The following is a 26,225-nucleotide window of genomic DNA, read 5'->3' as shown; positions in this document are numbered from 1 at the left end:
GGACCGCCTCATTTAAATGAAGATTTAAATAAAGTATCCTTCATCCACATTTTCTCAACCATCCATCCAACCATCCGTCCATAATCTACCGCTTGTCCCTCTCTGGGTCGTGACGTTGACTGTAGCCTATCCCAGCTGCATTTGGGGAGTCACAACATTAATTAGTAAACTGAATTTAATTTTTAAGACTTCACAAACAATAGTCAATATTTACAAAACTGAAAAATACATTACTCTTATGAATAAAACAAAAATATATTCTTAAACTAGTATATCTTCTGCATCATGCCTCAAAATTTCTGCATTCTCCACTCGTTGTCTGTGACAAAGAATCTTAACAGCGCTGCCTACACTCTAGACATAGTAATATTTTTTTCAAGTTGTGTTTTACTGTACCAACTAACTAACCAGGAGTCATCAGTTCCCCTGTTATTTTAACTTCTATTAATGTCATTATGTGTTCTCTGACCAGTAAGCATGTAGTCAATTGCAGCGTGAGGAAGTCCACATTGATGCAAATAGTGGCAGCCTACATATTAGTTTTCATCACCATTTAAACAGGAATCGCAACTGATAGCTCTTTTCGTCGAAACCGCTCATTTTGACAGAACACATGAAGCAGCAAATAAACGCAGCTTTAACTTAGTTGTGTCGATGTCCCCATTGATTGCTCGCCTGCTGATAGCATCATAAAACCTATAGCGTCAAAAATAAAATGTCTTCTTCACTTTCCAAGGTTGTTCAGATATTATGATGGCGATAGAACATGTTAAATTCACACTTGTTTTGGCGCGAGTGTTAACAACTCCTCAGCAAGGAAAGTAGCTATTGGTCTATAGTCCTAAAAGTCGCTTGATGGCGTCATTGCCTCATTTGCATAATTTATGGCAATGGACGCTGTACGAAAGATACGAAAGTGAGTTTAAAAAAAATTGCAGGTTACCTTTCTTCTTTTAATTCTTAGTTGTTTTTTAATCATTTTTGTTCTGCATTGATAAATGTTCGAATTTGTATCAAATTTGATCAAAAGAATGGAAGGTTGATATTCACTACAGAACCATATCTAATGACTTGCTCATTAACATGAAGGATGTAATTGGGACGTTGCAGTGATTTTAGCTTGACATGACAGTGAAGAAATATTTACATCTCACTCTTTAAACCAAGGCGGAAACAGTGGCAGCTTTGCACATGCACATTTCATTTGCAGTCTGTTAGGCGTGTGGGTCTCCTCTCCACTGACATGATGAGCTAGTTAGCGAGATGTTCAACTTTTGTCACAGAGTGTAAATGTGAATGTGTAAATAACATAACATTATTTTAAGAAAATAAGAATATCAATATTATCACTCTAGTATCGATCATGAACTTATCCTACCCTTGGTGTCAACACCAAATGGTAAATAGATTATACTTATATAGCACTTTTCTACCTTCAAAGTGCTCAAAGCGCTTTGCCACTATTACCACATTCACCTACAGATGACGCGGCGTCATGAGCAACTTGGGATTTAGTATCTTGCTAAAGGATAGTTCGACATGGTCACAGGGGGACTGAGGATTGAACCTGCAACCATCAGGATGGGGGCCTACCACTCTATCACCTGAAACACCACCACTTTATGGATCAATCCGCCCTCCGCTTACATGTTGCATGCTGACTGTGACAATGTTGACACACCAACAATTGTTTTTATAGTATCCCCTCTCTAGACTCTATTTAATCTACATGTTAATAACTGCTTACTTTTTGCTGTAACACGTTTCCCTCTACACTTCTTAAACTTACTACTTACTACTTCTGTTGTTTCTAGTTAGCTTAGCGGCTGGATAGCATTTCTGCCCTTGGCTTGTTCTTGGTGTGTAACATGATTAGCCTGGTCCTCCAGTGATATTCTCTTTCTATGCCACATCAATGTGGAATGCACTCCCAACAGGTGCAAAAAAAAGGGAATCTCTATCCTCCTTCAAAACCGCACTAAAAGAACACCTCCAGGCAACTTCAACCCTAAACTAACACCCTCCCTTCCTCATCATACCTCCTCGGATTGTAAATAATCAAATGTAAACAATCAAATGTAGTCACTTTTTCTTATAATTTCTGATCTCTCTCTCTGTGTCCAATACTTGCTGTACATATGTACCAAGTCAGACCCCCCCCCCCCCTCCATATCCCACACCCCGGATTGTAAATAATGTAAATAATTCAATTTATATACTGTGATGATTATCTTGTGTAATGACTGTATTAGGAAAATAGTATATATCTGTATCATGAATCAATTTAAGTGGACCCCGACTTAAACAAGTTGAAAAACTTATTCGGGTGTTACCATTTAGTGGTCAATTGTACGGAATATGTACTTCACTGTACAATCTACTAATAAAAGTTTCAATCAATCAATCAAATTGTCATTTGATAACGATTCTTAAGATATTAAGAAATGCAGTTAATTTGCCATATTGAAGGTGATTATTATTAACTTAAGGAAGCAGCTTCACACTATATGGAGATACACGATTGTCAAAAAATAAATTCAAGATTAGCCAGAGGGAATCTGTGTTTGTGATTGGCATTGAAAGGCATTAATCAGCAACGACGGTTATGTACTTTTTCTTAATAAAAAAAAAAAAAAAGATAAATATTGGTGGCCAGTCAATCGGCCCATCCCTACTATTAGGTGGGTTGGTACTAGAAATTACTTTTGTTTTTTTTATTCTGACATATTGGATATTGAGTCCACTAATTGTATGATATGTAATTTTTCTTGCTTCTGGACACAATAAAAGGCACATATTGAGAACTGATGCAAGACCTTCTGATCCCTTTGACAGGTTGATCAAACACACTAAAAAGCTTATGGACAAAGAGGAAAAGCTTTGCATCAAAATTCTGCAGACACTCCGAGAGATGCTGGACAAGAAGGAATGGTTTCAAGAGTCGGTTAGTAGTCACAAACACAGACACAAAACCCTTGGGAATGAGGTGAAAATATTGCAAGGTTTCTTATGGGTTTAGCATTGATACCGGCAACCCTCATTTTCTCTCATGTCTCTGAGAGCCAAGAATCTACTTCATTTGTATGCGCTGGACCTTTCTGAGTTATATAAGGAAACGAGTCATTTGAGGACACAGACTGAAAGGGAGACTAGGGGGAGGAAATAAGGGAAGGTGGTGGAGAATGAGGGGCGAGCTCTGGACAAACAAATCAATACTGCAGAGGGTGAAAATAGTACCCTTCTTTCTTCTTTACCAGAAATTTCAGGGAATGAATAACAAGAGGTGATTGAGGGAAGTGATGAGCATTGGGTGGAAAGTGAAGGCATTAGCACCAACTTCAGTTTGGTTGTCACCTTCAGGAGGATGACCCTAGATGTCGGGAAGTCTGGGTGCCTTCTGAGCTTGGGTTCGCCTTCGTTGGTTGGGTTTATTATGCTGTGTAATGCAAGCGATAAAAGAAAACAGACTATCGTCACTTTTAGTAATTGCCATTAGTGTAATAAAATATAAAAATACAAATCGGCAGTAGCAAACAAAATAAAAGTGATATATTAATTTAGTTTTTAATATAAAAACATAAATAAACATGTGAACAAAAATATGACATCCACGAAATGTGGTCAGCATGAAAGTTATTTCTTATTCTTTATATTTTTTAGTTTTAAATAGGTGTCATTTTCAAGAAAATATCCTATATTAATCGAATCATCTTGTAACTTACATACACTGGTTGAAATTATTATATGATACCAAGACAGAGTCCAAACTTTTTATGATAGGTTTATTTTAACCGATAGACAGAATATCAACAAAAAAAACAGGGGAACTGCACTTTAAAAAAAAAATTGCCTATCATTCACAATACTTATATAAGACAAGAACACATATGTTTTTCTTTTTTAATGCATTGTAAATAGTAAACAAATATAATCTAAAGTCTGCTTAAAATGGAGCCAATGGGAGTCGCTCTATCCTGCATTTTAAAGCCCTTAGAAAACATCCAAACACCTCCATTAAGGTTTTATATATGTGATGTAATGTAGTAACAGACACATTCTTAATATGTCATATTTGCATATTTTGATCATTTTAAGCATTCGGCAACCCACTAATTTCAAAAACACATCACGTTCGCTTTTTTGATAACAACATCACTGGTTATTACTCATGGCAGACTTCATGAGAGCCAACAAGCATAATAAAACATCACTTACTGTACAATGTCTGCTGTCATTAGGATGCCAACTGCTAGGATGTTGATATATTCCCATTTAGGTGAAGAATGACTCCTAATCCTCGCGAAGAAAAAAAGGGCAGGGGGGAGGTGAAACCAAGTGCTGACCAAGTGTCATTTTGTGTCTTTCTCGCCAAATCTGGGTCTAAATTGGATCCTATAGTTGACCATCATGTCCCGTCAGATTATGTCTTCATCATTCTACTATCCAAGTGAGAGGCATTATTTATGATCTTGAATAAATTTACGCGAGCTGCTAGGGGTGAAAGCAGCTGGTGAGCACCAGCCGCTGATATTAATACAGCAGCACAAGTTGTTGGCACCCTCTGATCACGGTGCCGCTAAAAATAGTTTGTCTGCGTTAGCGCTTATAATAACAATATCACTAATACTTGGTAATATTCAAGTCACAAAATGTAAATGGTGGATTGTTGATGCTTTTTGGATGTTTTTTTAGAAATTTATGGCCGGAATAGAGGACCTTCCATTGACTCCATTATAAGTGTACCTTTTATATACAGTACATTTATTTACGAGTTGGATTGCTTTTTTTTTTTTTTTTTGGAAATGCATTTGTCTTGTCTTTTACAATGATTGTGAACGATAGGCAAAATTATTTTAAAAGGTGCACTTCCCCTTTAAAGTATTTGAGTGAAATTGAGTATGGATAACTACTAGTCCAGCAAGAATTCTGGCCCTCATAGACAGATAGCAGTGTTTCCCAGAGATTGCCAATATAATTGTTGATGTTGGGGCGTGGCTAGGCGTGTGGTGGTGGGGGCTTAGGTAGGGTGTTGTCAATATGACGTCATAAAATGATTTGCATAATCAGCAATGTTGGATACATTTTCTTTATAAAGGCTAAAAAAATGTTAGTAAATATATAAAAACAAATCTATATTTTTTCTTATATGACATTGTTTTGCTTGTTGCCATTTTTGATGCTTATTTTATTACTACAATGTAACATAATCTACACTGTTTATTGACATATAGTCCACTCTAAATGTTGGAATTTAGTTTGCCAAATATGTAAAGATTATTTTAAGTTACAGATGAAAAAACAACTTGAAATTGTTTGATAGTCTACACAATTAAGTTACAGTAATTACGTTAAATAAACCACTCCAATATTAACATCAGTAATGAGTAATCGTACTCTTGAGTTTGATCATATTTAAAAATTATATCTAACCTACTTACAGATTTCTACCTTGTCAATTGATATAAAAGCATGTTTCAATCACAAATATTATTATTAATTTAACAAATGAACCTTAGGCTCAGGTCAGGCTGATTAAAAGAAGAAGTACTATTCAAATAAACAATACATTTATTTATATAACAATATATTTATATATTACATTCCAAGGGGCGCTCGCAGCCCAAAAATGCCTTATAGTTAAGAAACACAAGTATATAGTATATGCCATCAATGTGTCGGGGACCATCTCTACGCAAAGAAACACGCCCAGGGCGCCCACTACTTCAGCATTATGGTGAGTTGATTTTTCATGCTAATTTTTTGGCTGTTTTTTCCTGCTACACGTGGAAGGCCGGTCCGTGAAAATAATGCATACATTAAACTGGTCCCTGGTGGAAAAAAGGTTGGGGACCACTCGTTTACATCACTACATGTCGCACGTCGGCGGCATTTGCATAGGGGAAAAAGTACTGTTATGGTTTAAAGGCAATATGGTACATTTTTAATTAGTTTGTACCAAAGTATTTTGTTAGTACCCTTGTACCGAACAAGCGCAATAACAAAGTTGAAGTCCCAACGATCGTCACACACACACACACACACACACACACACTAGGTGTGGTGAAATGTGTCCTCTGCATTCGACCCATCCCCATTTTCACCCCCTGGGAGCAGTGAGCAGCACGGAAATAATTTGAGTTAACCCCCAATTCCAAACCTTGATGCTGAGTGCCAAGCAGGGAGGCAACGGGTCCCATTTTTAAAGTCTTTGGTATGACTCGGCCGGGGTTTGAACTCATGACCTTCCAGTCTCAGGGCGGACACTCTACTGTGTTTACTATGGAGGGTTTTTGCTGACAGCATGTACGAGGATGCCCACATAAGTACGTTGGACAATCTGTAATGTCACAAATGGCCAACTGTTAAAAAAAAAAGATGATCAGAGGCATCCAAAACTGCATGCCAGCTCACATTCAAATGTTTTAGCATTGTTTAATACGAGTATCCAACATTGTAACAACATTTACAAGTCAGAAAAAAGGGAAAACCTTATTAATATACTTATTTTGCTCAATCAAATACAAATTAATTTTGTAACCTTTTATTTAATGTTTTTCTCATTCATAAAAAATATGTACTGTTTATGTCTGTAGAAACAAAAAAAATCAGCAGGGGATCCAATAATTATTTCCCTTACTGTGTATACATAGCTGCTGATGCAGTCATTTTGTATTACACTTGGCCAGATTTAAAGTAGATACTTAAGTAGTAGAAAGTCACATTTTAAAAGTTGCACAGTGTGTTTGAAAAGCTAGACAGTGCAAATGTCTGTTTGTGTAGGTGTGTGTGCTCAAGCATGTCTCCATGGCCTCTGTGTCATTTCCTTGCAGCCCTGAGCGTGGAGCTATAGCCTCACAGCAGCACAGAAGAAGGGAGGAGGGAGCAAAATAAGTTGATGGAAATAATGAGAAAGAAAGAGACAAAAACAGAGAGGGAGACGGACTGACAGCATTAGCATTAGACTCTGGTGGCTCCCCTGGGGTGCGATGAGTTAGTAGGGAGAGAGAGAGAGAGCGACCGAGCCATGTGAGGAGACATGTGAGCGGAAGAGTGAGGGATTGGAGAGAAGCGTTCTCTGCTCAGTCCGTGAGGAGAGAGGGCAGGGGTTGTATTTACGTAACAGCCTGCAGTGGCTGAGCCAACGTCACGTGGACCATCGTGTTCTCACTCACACCCTCCCCTCCCTCCTTCGTGTCTCTCCTCTGTCTGCTCGTGCTCTTCCTCCCTTACTTCCTTTTGGCTTTGTCTCAATTTATCACTTTCTGGGAGCACACCTGGATTATTTTATCTGTCTCTCTCTCTGTTGTGTCTAGATTATGTTTCAACACTATTGAGTCAGCAGGCAAACCTCTACATGAGTCTCTGTGGAAGAAACATGTGGCTAACTTTCTAAATGTTTCCAAATGGCTTGAGAGTGGGCACACAATATTGAATTAAAACATGTTGAGCATAAATGCATTGCATAATTATGCTGTTTCATAGTACAACCAAGTATAATTACTAATAGTTTATTTTAAACTACATTCCTTTTTTGCAATATTTCCAATTAAAGATGGTATTGTTTTGATATAGAGTGTCAGAAATTTAAACATCCATCCATCCATCCATCCATTTTTCTACCGCTTGTCTCTTTAGCACAAACAATTGTGTTTGATCAATGATGTCTTTGTTGTAGCATGGCTTCTTGGCAATACATCTGATACCGTTGGAAATCCTGTTTATTACTCTTTTAAGCGGAGCCACGTTTGTAAGGAACATGCATTTATGGTACGAGCAGCAAAGCTGAATATGTGGGTTGCGTCCATGAAAAGTTTGCCATGTCTTCTTTGCTAATACCAAACATCATAATTTGCAATTGACTTTTGTTTGGTGTTTTGGATGATTGAAGTTTGAATAAGCAAAACATACTATAGATGTATAATAGATTTTTCAAGTCAACCAACATTTGGCACAAGTCCGCAAACGTGGTGTGGTTGGTCACTCTGGCCTGAACAGCACATTCAAGCTGATCCCACAAGTGTTTAATAGGGTTTAGGTAAAGATCGCTGTCAGGTCATTTCATTCTCATATCTTCTTCATTCCTAAATTATGGAGGTGGTCTCTGACAAACCCCGCTCTGTGGAGGGCGAGAGTTGTCATCTTGTAGGACGGAGTTCAGTCCCAGACTGTGGAGATATGGGATTGATAGTGTTTGCGAAATCTCATCTCATTGGTTCTCTGCATTGAGATTGCTTCAATGATGACAAGCCTCATTTTACAAGTGAGGGAGATGGCACTCCACACCATCGCACTGCCTCCACCAAAACATGGCGTACATCATAGCATTTTCAGCATCTTTGCCACACTTTGACCCTTTAATCCAACTGCTATAGGCAGAATCTGTACTCATCGCTGAACATAACATTCCTAAAAGTCCAGAACAAGACTTAATGGGGAATTGCACTTTTTGGGGAATGTTGCCTATCGTTCACAATCCTTATGTAAGACAAGCACACATACGTTTGTCTTTTTTTCATGCATTCTAAATAGTAAATAAATGTGATGAAAAGCCCGCTTACAATGGAGCCTATGGGAGTAGATCTAGTTTGTCTATAAAGCGCTTAAAAAAACATCCAAACACCTCCATCAAGGTTTTATATACACGCGTTTATATGTAACGTAGTAACAGGCACATTCATAATAACATGTATGTAGTATTTAGGTATTTTGCTCATTTTAAACATATAGCAGTGCATTAATTTCAAACGCATCATGGCGTCCATTTTTTACTTCAACAACACTGATTACTACTCACTGCAGACTTCATGAGAGCCCACAAACATAAACAAAAAACATCACTTACTGTACAAAGTCTGCTGTCATTGGGAATTACTCATAATCCTCACAAAGAAAAAAGGGAGGTAGAACCAAGCATCTTTTTGTCTTTCTTGCCATTTTCAGGTCTAAATTGGATGCCAAAGTTGACCAACTTGTTGAATTATGATTCTTCTACTATTAAGGTGAAAGAGTATTATTAATGATCTAGAGTATTATTAATGATCTAGAATAAACCTACTCGCGCTAGAAAGCAGCTCACCAGCTGATGATGTCAACATAGCCACACAAGCTAGTTAGCTCTCTCTGATCACAGCGCCGCTATAAATAGTTTGTCTGCGTTAGCGCTTATAATATTAATATCACTAATACTTGGTTAATATACAAGTCACAAAGTATAAATAGAGTATTTTGGCGCTTTTGGAATGGTAATTTGAGGGCTTTTTGGGCGTAATAGAGGACCTCCCTTTTACTCCATTGTAAGCGGGCTTTTATTATTTATATTTACTTACAAATTACAATGCATTAAAAAAAATATATCTGTTTTCTTATCTCTCAAGTCTCAAAATGATTGTGAGAGATAGGCAACATTTAAAAAAAAAAAGAAAAAAAAAAGTGGAGTTCCCTTTTAATAGAAACAGTAATATAAGATGTTTGGCATTTGCATACAAAATATGATATTTTTTTCTTTGGCACATCTCACATATCACACCATAAATGCATGTTCCTTATAAACGTGAACCTGTTTAATGGTATTAAATAAGGCTTTCCAACAGTATATGATTTATTGCCAAGAAGCATTGTTACGACAAGGACATAATCAACCAAACACACATTTCCTCACTTTATGTGCTTTGTTTATATGGTTAGCATACCGTATAATATCCCTCTTTTTTTCTTCAATTAGGGACAATAATCTTTCAAAATGTCTCCTTAATTTGCATTAAAGTGCTATTTAGTGTATTGTTACTCTGTAGATTGTCCTGACAAGACCTTTTTCTTTACTGAGGGTTAAAAAAATATTTATTTTAGCCACTCACACAATTTTCTATTCTTTCTTTTTTTCCTTTCACACTCCATGTCAGTCACACGGTTTGTTCTTGTTCCTCCCCCTCTTTTTTTCTCACTTGCCAAGTTTAACACCACCTGCCCAAGGCAAAGCAGATTTACAGATTACCACCCTCTCGATGCTAAGCACATCACACATGCACGGATGCGTATATGCTCGCTGACATGCAGTAGTGAAACATGGCTTAAATTCATCTACACAGAACGTGATGGGCAGGTGGGGAGAGGGCTGGATGAGCTTCTGCACACATGACATGCCTTGACCTTTATCTGAATTCAAGTCATCTGAGCCAAAACCGAAAGTAGAAGTCCGTAGGCTTAAACTCGGTGATCCTCCACACCTGAACAGGACTCTTTAATTAAAGGCCAAAAATGCTGACAATAAAAGTCCCCGTCAAAATCTCAGTGGCTGGAGAAAGGTCGTCCTTGATCCATCAGTCAGGTGTCTGCTGGGATGTATTATGTTCCGGTTTCCATGGTGACAAGAGGCACGTGTTGTTTGCGTGACGGTGCAGGAGACGTGTTGTAAGAAATGCCTCCATTATCTCATCATCTTTGGGTTATTATTAGTTTTGACACAGCTCATTTTGTACTTCCAATACCGTAATGCATTTGAATGAAGCCACTTTTACTCTAAGCACGTGAGCAAAGAAAGTCTTGTTGTGGTATGCTTTTACATTCAGTCTTTTCAGTTGAAACAAAAATATACTTTGGACCATAGATGTATATAATGCTGGCAAATAAAATAACATACATGACCATGCAGTAGACCAGATTGCGATCTACCAGTCAATCTTTGGGACTTTACGGAACTTTATAACATCAGTGCCAAACAGACCTGCCAACATGCATGCATTCTGACCCTTGAGTACCCTTTTACAGTTTGCTGCTCTCCAGATACACATTTTGTTGTATTTCACTGGTTTCAGTTTCAACTTCAGTTGGTGAAACCTGAATAATGCTCTTGTGTCGAGAGCCCTGCATAGCTACGATGTGCATTGCAAACTTGCGCTTGTGTAAGGTGCTACTTCAACAAAATCTTCGAACTGACAGCGATGCGGATCGTTAAGGCTGATCGTTGTAATGCACCGATTTGTTCCAACTGCAATACAAACACCCTTCTTCTCTCTTTGATTACCATTGTTCACTTTACAACTAGCTAAATAGAGTTGTGGTTGCTTAGAATTGACCTGTTCAATGTGTACATCTGTGGCTTATAGACTTGGGCAGCCAATATATGTGCAAGATAAAATTTTGTGAGTGCATGCACGTGCTTCCACCCACAGAGACAAAAAGAGTGGATGAATGATTACTTCTTTTTCTTAAAGGGGAACTGCACTTTTTTGGGGGGAGGGGAGAGGGAATTTTGCCTAATGTCACAATAATCATGAAAGACATGACAACAAATGTATTTCTTTTTTTATTCCGAGGTGCTGCGAGTCGGCCAGTTGCTGGGGTAGTGACCTTGTTTGTCAGCATGTCTGTGATCTTTTTTTAATTCTTTTTTTTAATTAATTAATTAATTTATTTATTTATCTATTTTTTTTATTTTTATATATTTTATTAATATTATTTTTTAATTTTTCCCCTCCCTCAGGGGGGGGGCTCGGCGGGGCGGTTGCTGGTTGTTCCATCTCCATCGTTGGGGTCCCTGCGGGTGGGGTGGGTGGTTCCCGTGGCCCTGTGCCTGGGTGGTCCTGCGGCGGCCGGTTTGGGTGGGGTGGCCGGGGGCTGGCCTCGCCGCGCTCTCCGGGGGTGGGGGGTGGGCTCGTGGGGGCCCGGTTGCCGGTGGGGCGGGGGCGGTCTTCCCGTCCGGTTGCGGGGAGTCTCTGGGTCCCTCGGGCGGGGCGTCTCGCCTTTCTGCCCATGTGGGGTGTGGTCTCTCGCTGGCTTGGGGTCTGGCTGTCCCCTGCTTTTCTCGTGCCCTGTCCTCTGCCGGGTGCGTCTGTCTGCGGCCTGCTGCTGGCCCTTGTGGGCGGTACGGTGGGTCGGGCTCTGGGGTTCCTGTCGCTGGCCGGCTTGGCTGCGTGGGGGCGGTGGTCCCTGGTTCCCTGGGCACCACGCCTCCTGTTTGTGGGTTGGGCTCTCGGGGGTGATTGGGCCGTGCTCTGGCTCCCACGCACTCTGGGAGTCGAATGTATTGTACATGCAAATTCACATATGCTCACATACATACATAGGTACCTACGCTCCCACATACATACACAAATACAGTACATATTTACCTACCTAATGTTCGTACATCCACACGCACATTCAACATACAAACATACACATACACATACTGTACATATACATTCACTGTACAAACACATATACACATTCTGTACATATACATTCATTGTACAAACACATATACACATTCTGTACATATACAAGTACATATGCATACTTACACTCATGCACATAATCACGTTTCATCAAACATATATTAACGTTGTTGCCCTAGGGTAAACTGGGTGTAACACATGGCACACTGACAAAGCTTAACCTATTGTGACTATAACAATCTACAAGGTTAATGTAGGTTGCTTCTCTTTCTCCCCCTCCATTTTTCTGCATTCTTTCGTATCTCAAGTTATCATTACGTATATGTATTGTTGCATTTAAACAACTGTATTGTTGATAATAAAGGTAAATTATTGGTATTGTTCATTATCAATAGCACTATTTCTATTGGTATTTGTATTGATCCATTTGTAGTGTAATAATGCTCATTGTCATTTCTGTATTATTTTTAATTTTTCGCTAACTGCTTATTTGCTATTACTTTTACCATCATATTTGTACATGTCATATTTGCTGATGTTGCTCTATTGTTGTTGTTGTTGTTGTTTGCTGTTGTTGTTTTTGTCTCTCTGTCTAATCCCCCTCTTGTCCCCACAATTTCCCCCTCTGTCTTCTTTTTTTTCTCTTTCTATCCCCTCCTGCTCCGGCCCGGCTGCACTAAATGATAATATAAATACATTTAATAAAGTAAAATACAAATAAGGCAACAAGAGAAGTATCCTACACTTCTCTTTTGTAAAGTAAATCTGAACAGCCGATATGGGCATCTACATCAACTATATGATTTGCCTGAGAAGCTGGACAGGACACAAAAAAAAAAACAAAAAAAAAACAACAAAAAACAAAAAACAAAAAAAACAAATGTATTTCTTTATGCATTAAATTCGATCAAAAGTCCGCTTACAACGTAGCTTATGGGAGCCACGCTATTCTGCCCATAAAGCCAATAAAAAAACATCCAAACACCTCCATTAATGTTTTATATACATAATGTAAGTATATATGTAATGTAGTAACAGGCACATTTATAACAATGTGTCATATTTACTAGGGCTGTCAAACGATTAAAATATTTAATTGCGATAATCGCATTTTGTTAATAGTTAACTCAAAATTAATCGCGATTAATCGCAGACAGATCTGTTGAGTATAGTATTACCATATACGGTACATTTGTCTTACATAATTAATTGTTGTTCTATTTTTAAATTGTTGCTGCTTATTGTACAGTGTACTTTGCTGAGAATTTTTTTTAGAGATTTGTCCAATCCTTTTAGTCACTCGTTCTTTAATAAAAAAGACTGGCAACAAATCTAGCATCTATTTCTGGTGTTATTGGAGACTGTACGCGTGTTTAGAGACACTGGTTAAGATTCTGTCGCGTCATGTCGTGACGAAAAGCGAGCCTGACGTCACACTTGCTTTGCGTCGCTGGCAGCCTTTCCCTCATTAAAAAGCACTAGTGTGATCTTAAATTGTGAAGATTGCTGTCCGCGGGTATACCTCGAATATATTAAAGTACGTCCACAGCGCGGACACGCTGTCTCCGTTCCAGACAAACCTGTGGGTATAGCTTACGTCATCACAATATTGGTTTTGGGAGCACTGTTCCGGTGATTTAAGTATGTCTTTTTCTGGACAAATTTTCAGTGCATCATTAGTAAATAGTTCGCAAATAATACACTATATGGAGCCATTCATACTGTAACTACCTGCTGGTGTTCATGTGTATGTTGGTGTGTTATGATGGCCATTTTTCCGATGGTCTGTGAACACACCGTGTCGGCAGAGATTGAGCAAGTGTTGTGTGTCTAGGAGTGAAGCACGGAGGCAGACGTGTGTGCACGGAGGGAAAACTTGTTGGAATTGGGCCCGTTATCATAAAGCTGGCAATAAAAGCTAAAAAGAAAGTCAGACTTTGTTTTCTCCTGACCGCTACAATACATTATATTACTTTATTTTGTTAGGTGTGGCGGTTAATATTGAGCCCGTATTTTAAGGAGAAACTCTAAATGTTGTTAAACCGGATGCATAGTGTAGTGCCGGAAAAGTGTGTGATTGTTTTGAGAAAGTGTCTTGACATGTTTCTCATGTCGGATCGACTATTTGCGATAAAAAAAAGTCTCCTTTCGACATCCTGCCGACCGTATTTTTATTTCTGTTGAGCTTTTATGTCATATTACTTACTAAAGCAGTCACGGTAACAATCTAAATGTTGTGTTATCACTGCACCTTAAGCGTAATCTGAATACAAGAGCAAGTGAACTGCAGCCAAGTTCCCCCGCTCCTATGGCATGGCACAAATGTCAAAAAGGAAGCGTTAATCGCCTGATAAAAAAATGTGTGCCATTATTGAAATGTATAGTTAAGGCGTTATTGCGAATAATACAAAAGGTTCCTAGTAACTTTACAAATATCGTTTATATATAAATTAAACAATTTTAGTTCCAGTATTGATCCTTGGGGTACTCCACAAGTTATTTTTAGAGGCATCGAGGTGTATTTACGTAGCTTCACATATTGCTTCCTGTTTAAGTAGCTTCAAATCCAGTTCAGGGTTTGCCCTCTGATGCCATACTGTTCTAATTTATAAATTAAGATGTTGTGATTGATTGTGTCAAATGCTTTTGTTAAATCCATAAATACTGCTGCTACACACTGTTTTCCATCTATTGCATTGGTAATTTCCGCGGTTATTTCTATTAATGCCATCAATAAAGAAATATTAGCTCTGTAACCGTATTAATTGTCTGCAAGTGTTCTGCTTTTATTTGTGAATTTGTCCAGTCTGTTACTGAATATTTTTTTGATGATTTTAGAAAATTGTGGCAGTAAAAAAACATTTTTACAATGTGCATTGTTATATTTGAAGATGAATGTCCCTATGGGCATACATTCATTAGGTATTTTATTCTCATGGCATTCAACTGACCAGTTGTCTTCGAGTTGACTCATCCAAGTAGTTTTCATCAGTTCATGCTCAAAGACTTAGCTTGAACAGATCAAGTCTGAGCTCTATTTATCCTGTAACATGTACAAGAAGGAATGATTTTGTTCTTTTGTGGTGTAAAAAAAGAATGTGTCCATTCAAACCATAGAATCAAAGTGTTCTTACACTGAATCAAATCTTATTAAAATTGTTCATACGCTAAATCGAATCTCCTCGCATCATTCTATTTCATAAATAAATAATTTTTTATTCGCATCGTGACCATTGTATCGCGACATGAATCAAATCATCTCACAGATTTCCATCATTGTAACTGAGCTACTGTGTTGAACAAATTCCCTTGTGGATCATTAAAGTTTGTCTAAGCATAAGTCCAAGATCCCCCACAAATAAATGTATTTCCCCCTCAAATCAAAATGTTTGAAGTTTAAAAAGTATATTTTAATATACCCACAAAATGTATTTATGACAAATGGACAAAATTATCCGCAGTATCGTTGAAATCCGTTGAAAAAGGGACATGCTACAACACTCGTATGACATCATCTTCCCCATTTTCTGTCCCTCCGCTGTGTCAGAGGCTCTCTGAGTCCGCAGACACACACACACACACACGCACACACACACACACACACACACACACACACACACACACACACACACACACACACGCACACACACACCTCTCCTCTCAGTTCTCAGTAAACCAGTGTTGACGAATTAAAAATGAGACTAAAGGTTGTCAAACGAAATCCAATCAAATGTAATTACATCATGTAGATTGGTGGAATAAATTCAGAATATATCCAATCACAGTTCTTTAATAGCGTACAATATGACAGAAGGTGGGAGTTAGCGACGAAGGTGGGCCAATCAGATGCTTTTCCTTCTGTGATGAGGAAGTTTTAAATCAAATGTCTCACCGGCAGCGCCACAACAAAAAGGTGTGGATTTAACATGTGTCGTCTTCTACATCACAATATGTGAACACGTTTTATTTTTGTACTAACTATATATTAAAGCTGTGTGTATTTGCTGCTTCAGGTGTTCTGTCGAAAAGAGCTATCAGTTGTGTTCAAATATGTAGGCTACCGTTATTTGCATCAATGTGAACTTCCCCATACTGTAATTTTCTACATTCTTTGCTGTCTGTCCGTTATTATACAATTTGAACTTACTCACGCTTCAAGTGTCTACATGCTTATTGGTCAGAGAACACAATGTAAGAAATAGAATTTAAAGGAACAAGGGGAACTGTTGACTCCCTTGGTAGTTTGTACAGTAAAACATAACTTAAAAAAAACATTACTATGTCTAGAGTGTAGGCAGTACTGTTAAGTTTTTTCTGTGCAAATAAGTGGAGAATGCAAAAACTCTGAGGCATGATTCAGCTGATCTGATGATAAACTAGTTTTGTATTATGCATAAGACTAATGTACCTTTTCAGTTGTGTAAATATTGACTGTGTGTAAAGTCTTACGGATTAAATTAAAAATTAGGCCATCGCAGTAAGATAAATGTTGTGATAGTTGATTAAATGTGGATGAAGGATACTTTATTTTACTTTTATTTTTAATTTTTCCTCCTGAGAGATTGCCACCTTATTGTGGTTAACTTAGTCTTCAGGTGGTACACCCAAGTTGTACAGGTGTGAAGGTAGAGGCCTGACAAAGTGCAATCTTCTTCTCCAGGTTGGACTTGGACACATAGATCCAACTTCTGATCTAATCAATGTTTGTGGGTGCGTGTACTAAAACATGTGCAAACTTGATAGCACACACAAAGCTGATTAACTAAATGTGTGTCAAGTGGATTGCGTCTCTTCAGTCAGCAGGTGTGCAATCCATTTTGTGTCCTTGTTTTCATTAATATGCAAAATATACGCTGTTAATCAAAATGCCCACATTACTGGGAAAGAAAATGCAAATATAATTATTTATCACAAGCAATGTGATTTATCAACACTGCTCACCGTTTTGCCAGCACTATTTTGTGTTTTATTTAGTAGTTGTGTAAACTAACAGTTCCACACACGGCTGTAGGATCAGTGCTCGTGCAGCACAGACACACGATGGACAGATGACAATGCTCATTAAAACATTAAACATTAAAATATTTCTCATATGAAAAAAAAAATTCTTGAAATATGCATTTATGCGTATGGAAAGGAGTAAGTGCATCCTCTCTCCCATGCACCTTCAGCGGTTAAAAAAAAAAAAATCATGTCAATGTAGATGCACTGCACAACTGCTTCTAAAATGCCCATAAAAAGTGGTAGATGTCTCCTGCATGTTTGAAAACATAGCAAAACGCCACAGGTAGGAGGATGATAACATGAATGTGCAGAAAATGAGTGTGTCTCCGTGGTGATGCCCCGTATAGTACATGTAAAATCCTCATTTAAATAAGGCGGTATGCACCACTTTACAATTGTTCACACAGTCTTAGTAAATCACATGCAACATGGCCATTAATAGTACACGCTATTTTAAAGATTGCACACGCGGTTTAGTGCGTGGTATTTGGATCTTAGCGAATCAGGCCCATACTGTAGCTAACAACCAAATTCTATGAAGAAGCCAACGTCACTACTGTATTAACACAGAAAAAAAGTGCTGGAGCAGGATGCCCCCTTCACATTTCTGACTTCCCCCTCATATATGCCTGCTTAGAACCGGCCGTTTACATCCCTAAAAGGTATCGAGCAAAGATCGTTTTAAAAGGGAATAGATCGATTTTATCAATACTAGAAAAAGGAAAACATTGGATTTAAGAACAACAGACTTTATATGAAGTTTAGCACTTTTAAAAATAAGGACGTTAAACGTTAAGTTTATTTGTCTATCAGTGATAAAAACAAAAATGGCTGATAGCTGGTCGAGGAAGGTCATAACAAACGCAAACACCTCAAGACAATATTATTAAATACCACACAAAAACTTTCAGCTACAGCACAACAGCAAAAGCCACAACAAAGACAAACAACAACACATACATTTAAAGCCGCAACACAACTTTAAGCCACAAAAGACGCGACCGACACAACGGAGGTGACAGCGGAGTAAGTTACGTTGACACACTGGCTTCTGGAACATAACATTGAAGCGACAACAACTAATAGCCAAGGAAAAGTATTTCATCAGAAACAAATAAATAGAAAAGATGGATGAAGGAGGCTATGGAAATTAGGAACCAAGGGGTCAACCCCATCAACAGGGATGAGGAGACATACATGTTCCTCTACACATGGGACGCTGTCCGTCATCGGCGACACCGGGTGGAGAACAGATACTGTATGGGAAACTTTATTTAGCAGGTAAATCTACTGTTAAAATGTTAGTTGCTGTACTCTAATTGAAAATTGTTTGAATGTTGAAGGTGAGAGCAGAAAAAGTTTCCTCTTGTTAATTCAACCTAAAGTGTTGGTTGCACTTTATTCAAATAAGATGTGAACGCATTGGACATTAATTGCTGGTTTCTTGCTTTTTGTATCCATAGTTCATTTATACATAATTATTTTAAAGAAATAACAGTAATATTGTAATCTTCACCTGCAGTGTCCAGTATCCACTATTTATTTCACAATCACACTGGTTGAATTGTTTTTGCTAAAAAATTTCGGAGTCAATTTCAACTCACTGAATCGTTTTGGAACATAAGAAAATAAGATCGTACCTGAATCGTTTCGGCAACCACAAATATCGAATCGGTGCAACAACCTTAATTGGGAGGAAGGGCCTGCTCGAGGTCTGCGCTGTCCGAATGCTTTTCTAGTACTGTAATGTATGACTTCTTGTGACATTTTTAGACCAAACCAAAGATGTTGGAAGAACTTGAAGGAAAATACAAAAAGTTACTGTTAGTCTTACATCCCACAAGTGTTTTTTGTGAAATCAGTTAACACGATTCCTGTGTGTCTCAAGAAGCCATTGCAAATTCTGATGCCCATATTGAATTTTAAATTAAGCCTCATGCTAAACAGTTTTCTCTCATAGCCACTTCTTGTAAAAATAGTTTACCTAATAAATCAACTGTAAGTATTTTTGAATATGGATTTACTAGTACATCTTGTGTGTGTCTTTATTTCCTGATTTTCATCTTTGCTGTAAAATGGAACTTGCAGACTCTGAACAAGTAAATGATTTGAAGTTGACTAAATATCGTCAGTCCTTATGTCCTTTGTCCTATGGTTAGGTACCACTTAAGTGTCTCTATTTTTTGTGGGAGGAGTAACAAAAAGCTGGAATAACCCTTTTTTAAGGTCGTGGGTTGAGCCTCATTTATTTGGCTAACTGTCTGCTCCACCGTGGCCTCAGTCTTTCAAACAACTGACCTTGTCTGGCCATAGTGAAGCCAAGTACAAAGGGCACCGTCACCTTATTTTTCTTGTTCTCTGTACTTCTTTGTGGAGGGGAGTGGGAGGGTAAAAGTGTTGTGTGCCACGAAGCCAGAGGTAGGGACCATTAGCTATGAACACCAGGGCCGCAGTGTGGCGTGCATGTGCACATTTTAAAACTCCCACCGAAATCTAGTCCATGCTTGTTTTTGTTTGTCCCGCGCTTATTCTTCCCCTAACCTACACAATGTCATCAGTTACACGTTCTATTTCCATCACTCCCCTCATGGTTTCTACATGCCTGACTGGAGGTTTTCTCGTCAATGCAGCAAGCGGCGAGATGAGTCAGACGGAGCTGACTCTCCTTTGCTGCCATCCTGCCTCCCATCCACTCTCTTACTGCAGAGCGAGCCAGCAGACTGCAGTGCCCAGAGGGGAGGTGAATGCAAGCACAAAAAAAATCCCCCAGAGTTTTTTTCTCACTCTTTTTAATCTTGACTCTTTGCAATTCATTCAAAACGAGCTAGTCTTCGAAAAGAGCAGAAGTAAAACACGATTCAAGCTGCAATAAGTAGGAAAGCGCGCATGGGGATGAGAATGTAATGTTGTTTTTTGGACTTGCACACAGACTATCTGCGCACTGCTGCATGAAAATGAGACGAGCTGGCTCACTGGATTCTCGACTTCAGTTTGTATAGAAGTGCGTGTGTGTACCGGCGCAGACTCAGCCAGACAGTGCAGGCAGACAAGTGTCTCCGCTGACTGCAGATGAGATGTTTACTGACACAGAGAGCGTTAGCTGCATGTGCACGTCCACATCTTCTGCTAGACTGCACCTAGCCAGCAGCGATAGTGAGGCATGACATTGGCTCATTTGTCTCCTCCCTCAACTTTATGTTGAAACTGTTTGCGGTGTCTTGTAGTGTAGCTGTCGAGAATATAAACCATATGCGGGCTATCTGTCTTAATTTGACATAAGTAAAATCAGTCACCTAGTACAACCTTTATTGTGCCAGGGCACATGTTTGTTTTTTATAATATGCTTTATTGAGCATTAACAATGCAGTACAACACAGTGCATATATAAAAAGTTACAATGCTCAGATTTTTTTCCTGTTTTTCTTTTACAGTGGAACCTTGATTGATTGACACATTTATTAGTAGAATGCACAGTGCAATACATATTCCGTACAATTGACCACTAAATGGTAACACCCGAATAAGTTTTTCAACTTGTTTAAGTCGGGGTCCACTTAATTTGATTCATGATACAGACATATACTATCATCATAATACAGTCATCACATAAGATAATCATCAGAGTATATGCATCGAATTATTTACATTATTTACAATCCGGGGTGTGGGATGTGGAGGGGTGGGGGTGAGGGTTAGGTTTGATTGATATCAACTCTTCAGTCATCAACAATTGCATCATCAGAGAAATGGACATTGGAACAGTGTAGGACTGACTTGGTAGGATATGTACAGCAAGTACACCTCCCATCATTCACCCACCCTTCTCCTTCCAACAAAACAAAAACTACAAAAAATATGTAACAATTAAACAAATGAATTTAAAAAACAACTACTAAATAAAGGAAAAAAACTGTCAGATGTACTGTATTAAAATGAATACAGTAGGATAACAAAATATAAACGTACAAAAGAGGGAGATTATATTTTATTCGGAAAATGTCACAAACAGTATAAATATACCCAAATAATGATTTAGCTTAATTATGTGCTTCAGCCCATCTAATGGAAAAGCTATTAACTGTTCCACAACATTCATAGATGAACAAATGTCATTTGTAATTCTGTAAATAAATACTCATCTTCAGACTAAGTCAAATTAGAATATTTTAAAATCGCTGATCCAGTACATGCAGTGCATACAATATATACAAATTTTAATTAACACATATTTTGTTCATTTTATTAATATTGGCTTCAACTTAATACATACATCTTTCCTAGTATTGGTGGTATGGTGTAAGTGAAAACAAACTTAAAAAAACACGCTTAGAGTCTTGAAGAACAAGCATTATATTTATTTTCTTTGACAGAATCGGCAGAGTTGCAATACTTTACATTATGCGAAGCCCAGTTTTACATGGAACTTTTGTATAAAAGTCAGAGTTGCATGGTCTTGTTTATCTGTTAATGTTACTTTAGTCATTAATGTCTTCTCAAGGTAAATTGTATTTTCTCATTCTTCCAACCTCCCAATCATTTTTCTGCCTCCTTCATTCAATCATGTACAGTATATCCTCCTATTTATCTGCTCAGTCCAAGGAAGCCTCATATAATGATAGGACAATTTACAGACGAGTTCAACTCAGTTTGTTTATGTCCACAATGCTATATGTTCTCTGGTTTCGACTTATTCATGCGTCAGCTTTCACATCTGTCTCCACTATCACTTGGTCTGTTTGTTTCATTACAGAAATGAGATGACATCTCTGTCACACTCATGCATCAATTACACAGCCAGTGCTTAGAGATTGTCTGCATTATGTATTTCATCCAGTATTTGCCCATTTCCAATTGAACGGCACCATAGAAACATTAGAGGTGTAAAGGAAATTAATATATTTTCATATAATTTCATTTATGAGCATGCCTATCATACATGCATAATCTTTCTCAATTGAGATCCACCGTCTTAATCTTTGAGTGTGATCACATAACTTTTTACCTGTTTATTTTCAAACGGCACTGGTTTGTCCGAGTACATGACAAATGGTTATAACAAGACTAAATGTATTAATAGCCCTTTTCAGTTAGATTTTTTTTTCTCTCACTTGCGTTCTGAGACATTTTTGTATGTTTGGAGGAGTCAAGAACATTGTAGCAACTGTCAAGCATGGTGGTGGTAGCATCATGGTAGAACAAAGTGGATTAAATAATAAAGAACGGGGTGGGGGGGGGCTGCCTCCTCCAAATTCTTCTAATTCACTTAAAATCAACAGCTGGAACTTGGACACAATTTAGACAACTAAAACGACAATAATCCCAACATACATCAAAACTGGTTTTAAGAATGGCTAAAGCAGGCTAACATTAGGCTTCTGGAATGGCCTTCACAAAGCACCAACCTCAACTCTACCGTGGTGTCAAACTCTTTTTCATTGAGGGCCACATTGCAGTTCTGGCTGCCCTCAGACGACCGCTTGTAACGGTAAATGTATATGATTATTAATGTATATTGCCTCGGGATATTATTACCCAATTGGGCAAGCATTTAATTATTATATTTTTTTAACATACACATCGACGGTTAACTTGTTTGAAATCTTTTGTCAGGATGACAAGCAGATATTAAGGCATTTATTGTTTTGACAAAACATTTTTAGAATATATGTTAATATAATCATTGTTGCATGATCAGATGTTATTAAAGTAAAAATGTATACAATTACATGCCATTTTTCTGTCAAAAGTGAAATAATTAATACATTTAGATAGAAAGATCAAGAACTTAATTGATGGTCATTATTTCTAGGCTTTCGCGGGCCATATAAGAAGTGGCAGGCTAGATTTGGCCTCAGGGCCTTGAATTTGACACTATAGCACATCTGTCGACTGATTAAAAGCCAAGAGCCTGTTCGAAATAAATTTGACCAGTTTTGCCTAGAAAACTGTTTACACTACAAGCCTGAATTATGCCATTTGACCAACTTTTAGTGGGGATGCATGTGCAGTATGCAGTATATTTGAGCCTGTATATATACCTCTGAACCTGTGGAAATTTGTGAAAATCCCAAATATACAAACTTGTGCACCCAATTATTGTTTTTAAAATCATTGAAAATGTATGGTGTACAATCGTTCCACACATTTAAAAAATCTAATAAATGATAATAGACCAATACATAATAAAATATGACATTCATTCCCATAATGAGATTATATTTAAACATCTGACCACATTTGCACATCATTTTGATCAGTTTCTTTATTTATGTCGTATTGGACGATTAAAAAAAAAAAATCAAACTTCAACCATGTTAAAAGGTGATGATCTCAGTATTTATACGAGCTATGATGATATACTGTAGATTTAACAGTATGTTTTCTCTCTACTCAGGGAAAGGCTTTAAGAGAGAGTCTCCTCACGTGTTACTTTGGAAATCAGAGACTTCTTTCCAAGTCAGAGCTTGGAAGTGGCAACAGCTCACCTGGCTTTGTCAAGCCAACATTTGGAGGTAGGGAACCCCAATTAAACCTGATAACTAACATGACGCTAAGGCTGTGCTCCATTTTTAATGTAGACCATTATTTGTATATACACTTTAATAAAAAAAAATCCCACAGAAAACAATGTAATCAAAGTGGTACCTCGGTTTTTGTACGCCTTACCTTTCGTAAGATTCATGAAAATACTTACTCGAATGTCATTCTGTACAATTTAGTGTTCAAACAAAAATTCCCACGAGCTGGTGACTCAGTCTGTGCTTTATAGAGTTTGACTTGAAACTAATCCAACATTGAGCCAAACAAAGTTGCGAGTTGTAGCAGTCACCTGTGGTGTTGCAGATTTTTGTCAAGGTGACTTGTTGTGCAGTAAAGCGTTGTTTAGTGTATCCATGTACAGTATATGTATTAGATAATGTAATTAAAGTGAGAGCAGACAGTTGAGGCATTCTTGGATACATGACAATTGCCAGCATTTTAAGAAGATGGGAATGATTATTAAATTCAAGAAAGAACTTGTATTTCCTTTCGTCATTTATATGTATTTGGCATTGTTTTCTGCATGTAAAACAAAAATTATTCACTATAAATAAGTTTTGTGTTCATATTTTTGGTGTCTGGAACAAACACATTGGATTTGCATTATTTCTATGAGTAAAATGCTTCTGTTTTTGTACAAAAACCGAGGTGCTACTGTAATTAAATGAATGGTTGGATTTAACGCCCTTTTTCCCCCAAAACATTTTGATAAATTCTCTATTTTAAGCTTTCTGAGAACTCTCAACAGATATGATGTGCTTTGAAATGCATTATGTGCTCGCCCGGCCCGTCTGTCAAATTTCAAAAACCAATGTGGCCCCTGAGCCAAAAAGTTTGCCCACCCCTGCCTTAACCCATTGTAAAAAAAACAAAAAAGCATGTCCATTCAGTTGGATGAGTTTGTTTTGAAAGGGACCTTCAAAAACATGTATTTTCTTCCATTTTTTTTTAGATCACTTGCCTGCATTAGCCAGTTATGTAACTTGTTTTTTGCCATTATATATATATCCACCTTAAGCATAGTATATTTAGACCATGTATTGAGTAAATCAAATCTGTTGTTATAACACTGTTTCACAAAAATATGATTGTTCTATGCAGGAGTTTCTCTTACTGCTGACTTTGATAAGCCATGTATTAGCATAAAGGAGATCCAGTGCCAGTTGGATATAGTTGGTGCATCTGAGCTGGTGATTGACCTCATAGTCAATACTAAGAATGACCAAGTATTTGAGGAGAGCGTTTTGTTGGGCATTGCACTTCTACAAGGTGGAACTACACAAATACAGGTGAGTAGCGATACTTAAGGTATTTAATTATCAGATGGTCAGGTGTTCTGTATTGCTAAAAATGTGTCTTTAATATTACCAGAACTCATTCTACGACAAACTATACAAGCAGAAAAAGTCGGAGAGGTTCTTCAAGGTCTTCTACGACCGCATGCGTTTGGCCCAGCAGGAGATCCGTGCTACTGTATCAGTCAACATGTTTGAGCTCAGCTCCAGAAAAAGGGATGATGATGCTGACTTTGGTCATTTCCGTTTCAAAAAAGGTACAAGCAAGCAACAATACATTAGTGAAGTGAAGTGAATTATATTTATATAGCGCTTTTTCTCAAATGACTCAAAGCGCTTTACATTGTGAAACCCAATATCTAAGTTACATTTAAACCAGTGTGGGTGACACTGGGAGCAGGTGGGTAAAGTGTCTCGCCCAAGGACACAACGGCAGTGACTAGGATGGCGGAAGCGGGGATCGAACCTGCAACCCTCAAGTTGCTGGCACGGCCGCTCTACCGACCGAGCTATACCGCCACCATTAAGCTTTTTGCACTGAAATTTAATGCATTCTCACACTCTTTGTTTAGTCACATATTCATAGCTATAACTAGATATGACATGGTGTACATAAAATAAGGAATAATATCTAATCGATATAGATAACATTTTATTTTTCACAAATGACAAACTACAATAAAAATAATCCCAAATTTAAAATTGTTCCTCTATGCTGTTAATCTGAAAGAGTGGTCCATAAACTTAAAAAGTTGTTGTTCGTCTGTGCCGTCACATGTCATATGCCATGTGACTTCCAATATCACTAGCCTATGAAAAGGCCATTGTATCAACCTCGGGTGCTTTCATTTTGCAGATCCCACCTTAATAGTTGCTCTTTTGTTCACTTCAGAAATAATTTTTTTCTGTGGCTTGCATAGGAAAGTGTTTCCTGCCATTTTCAGTTAAAGGGGCCCTATCCGACATGTCCAACTTTTCAGATGTATGTGTATGTTTAAAATGTTGTACTTTTGTTTTAGATGATGTGTAAGTGACATGTCATGTTGTTGATGCGCTTTTAAATTATCCCTGGTTTGATTTGTAGGCCACTCCAAAATCTAGTGAACGGTCCGGTATAGTCCATGTATGACAATTTAGGTGACCGCAACTCAGTATTAGAAAATAGCAGCAGAAAAGAATTGTTCAAATTGTCTATCTTAACCAGGGTAAGATGAAATGAGAATATTTTTTGGAG

At 37.9% G+C, this 26,225-nt stretch overlaps 1 protein-coding gene across 3 annotated transcripts in view; it reads left to right on the top strand.

Moving 5' to 3' along the window:
- Nucleotides 1–26,225, top strand: part of itpr2 (inositol 1,4,5-trisphosphate receptor, type 2) — a 121,515-nt gene that overhangs the window by 51,039 nt on the left and 44,251 nt on the right. For all 3 annotated transcript variants that reach the window (XM_061969928.1, XM_061969927.1, XM_061969926.1), the window contains exons 37-40: nucleotides 2,836–2,944; nucleotides 23,551–23,668; nucleotides 24,798–24,985; nucleotides 25,068–25,248. In XM_061969928.1, coding sequence (XP_061825912.1) covers nucleotides 2,836–2,944; nucleotides 23,551–23,668; nucleotides 24,798–24,985; nucleotides 25,068–25,248 — 596 coding nt within the window. The remainder of the gene's footprint in view (nucleotides 1–2,835; nucleotides 2,945–23,550; nucleotides 23,669–24,797; nucleotides 24,986–25,067; nucleotides 25,249–26,225) is intronic.

This window comes from Nerophis lumbriciformis, linkage group LG10 (assembly GCF_033978685.3).
Source record: "Nerophis lumbriciformis linkage group LG10, RoL_Nlum_v2.1, whole genome shotgun sequence".
Taxonomy (NCBI): domain Eukaryota; kingdom Metazoa; phylum Chordata; class Actinopteri; order Syngnathiformes; family Syngnathidae; genus Nerophis; species Nerophis lumbriciformis.
This window is presented reverse-complemented; position numbering and strand designations above follow the sequence as displayed.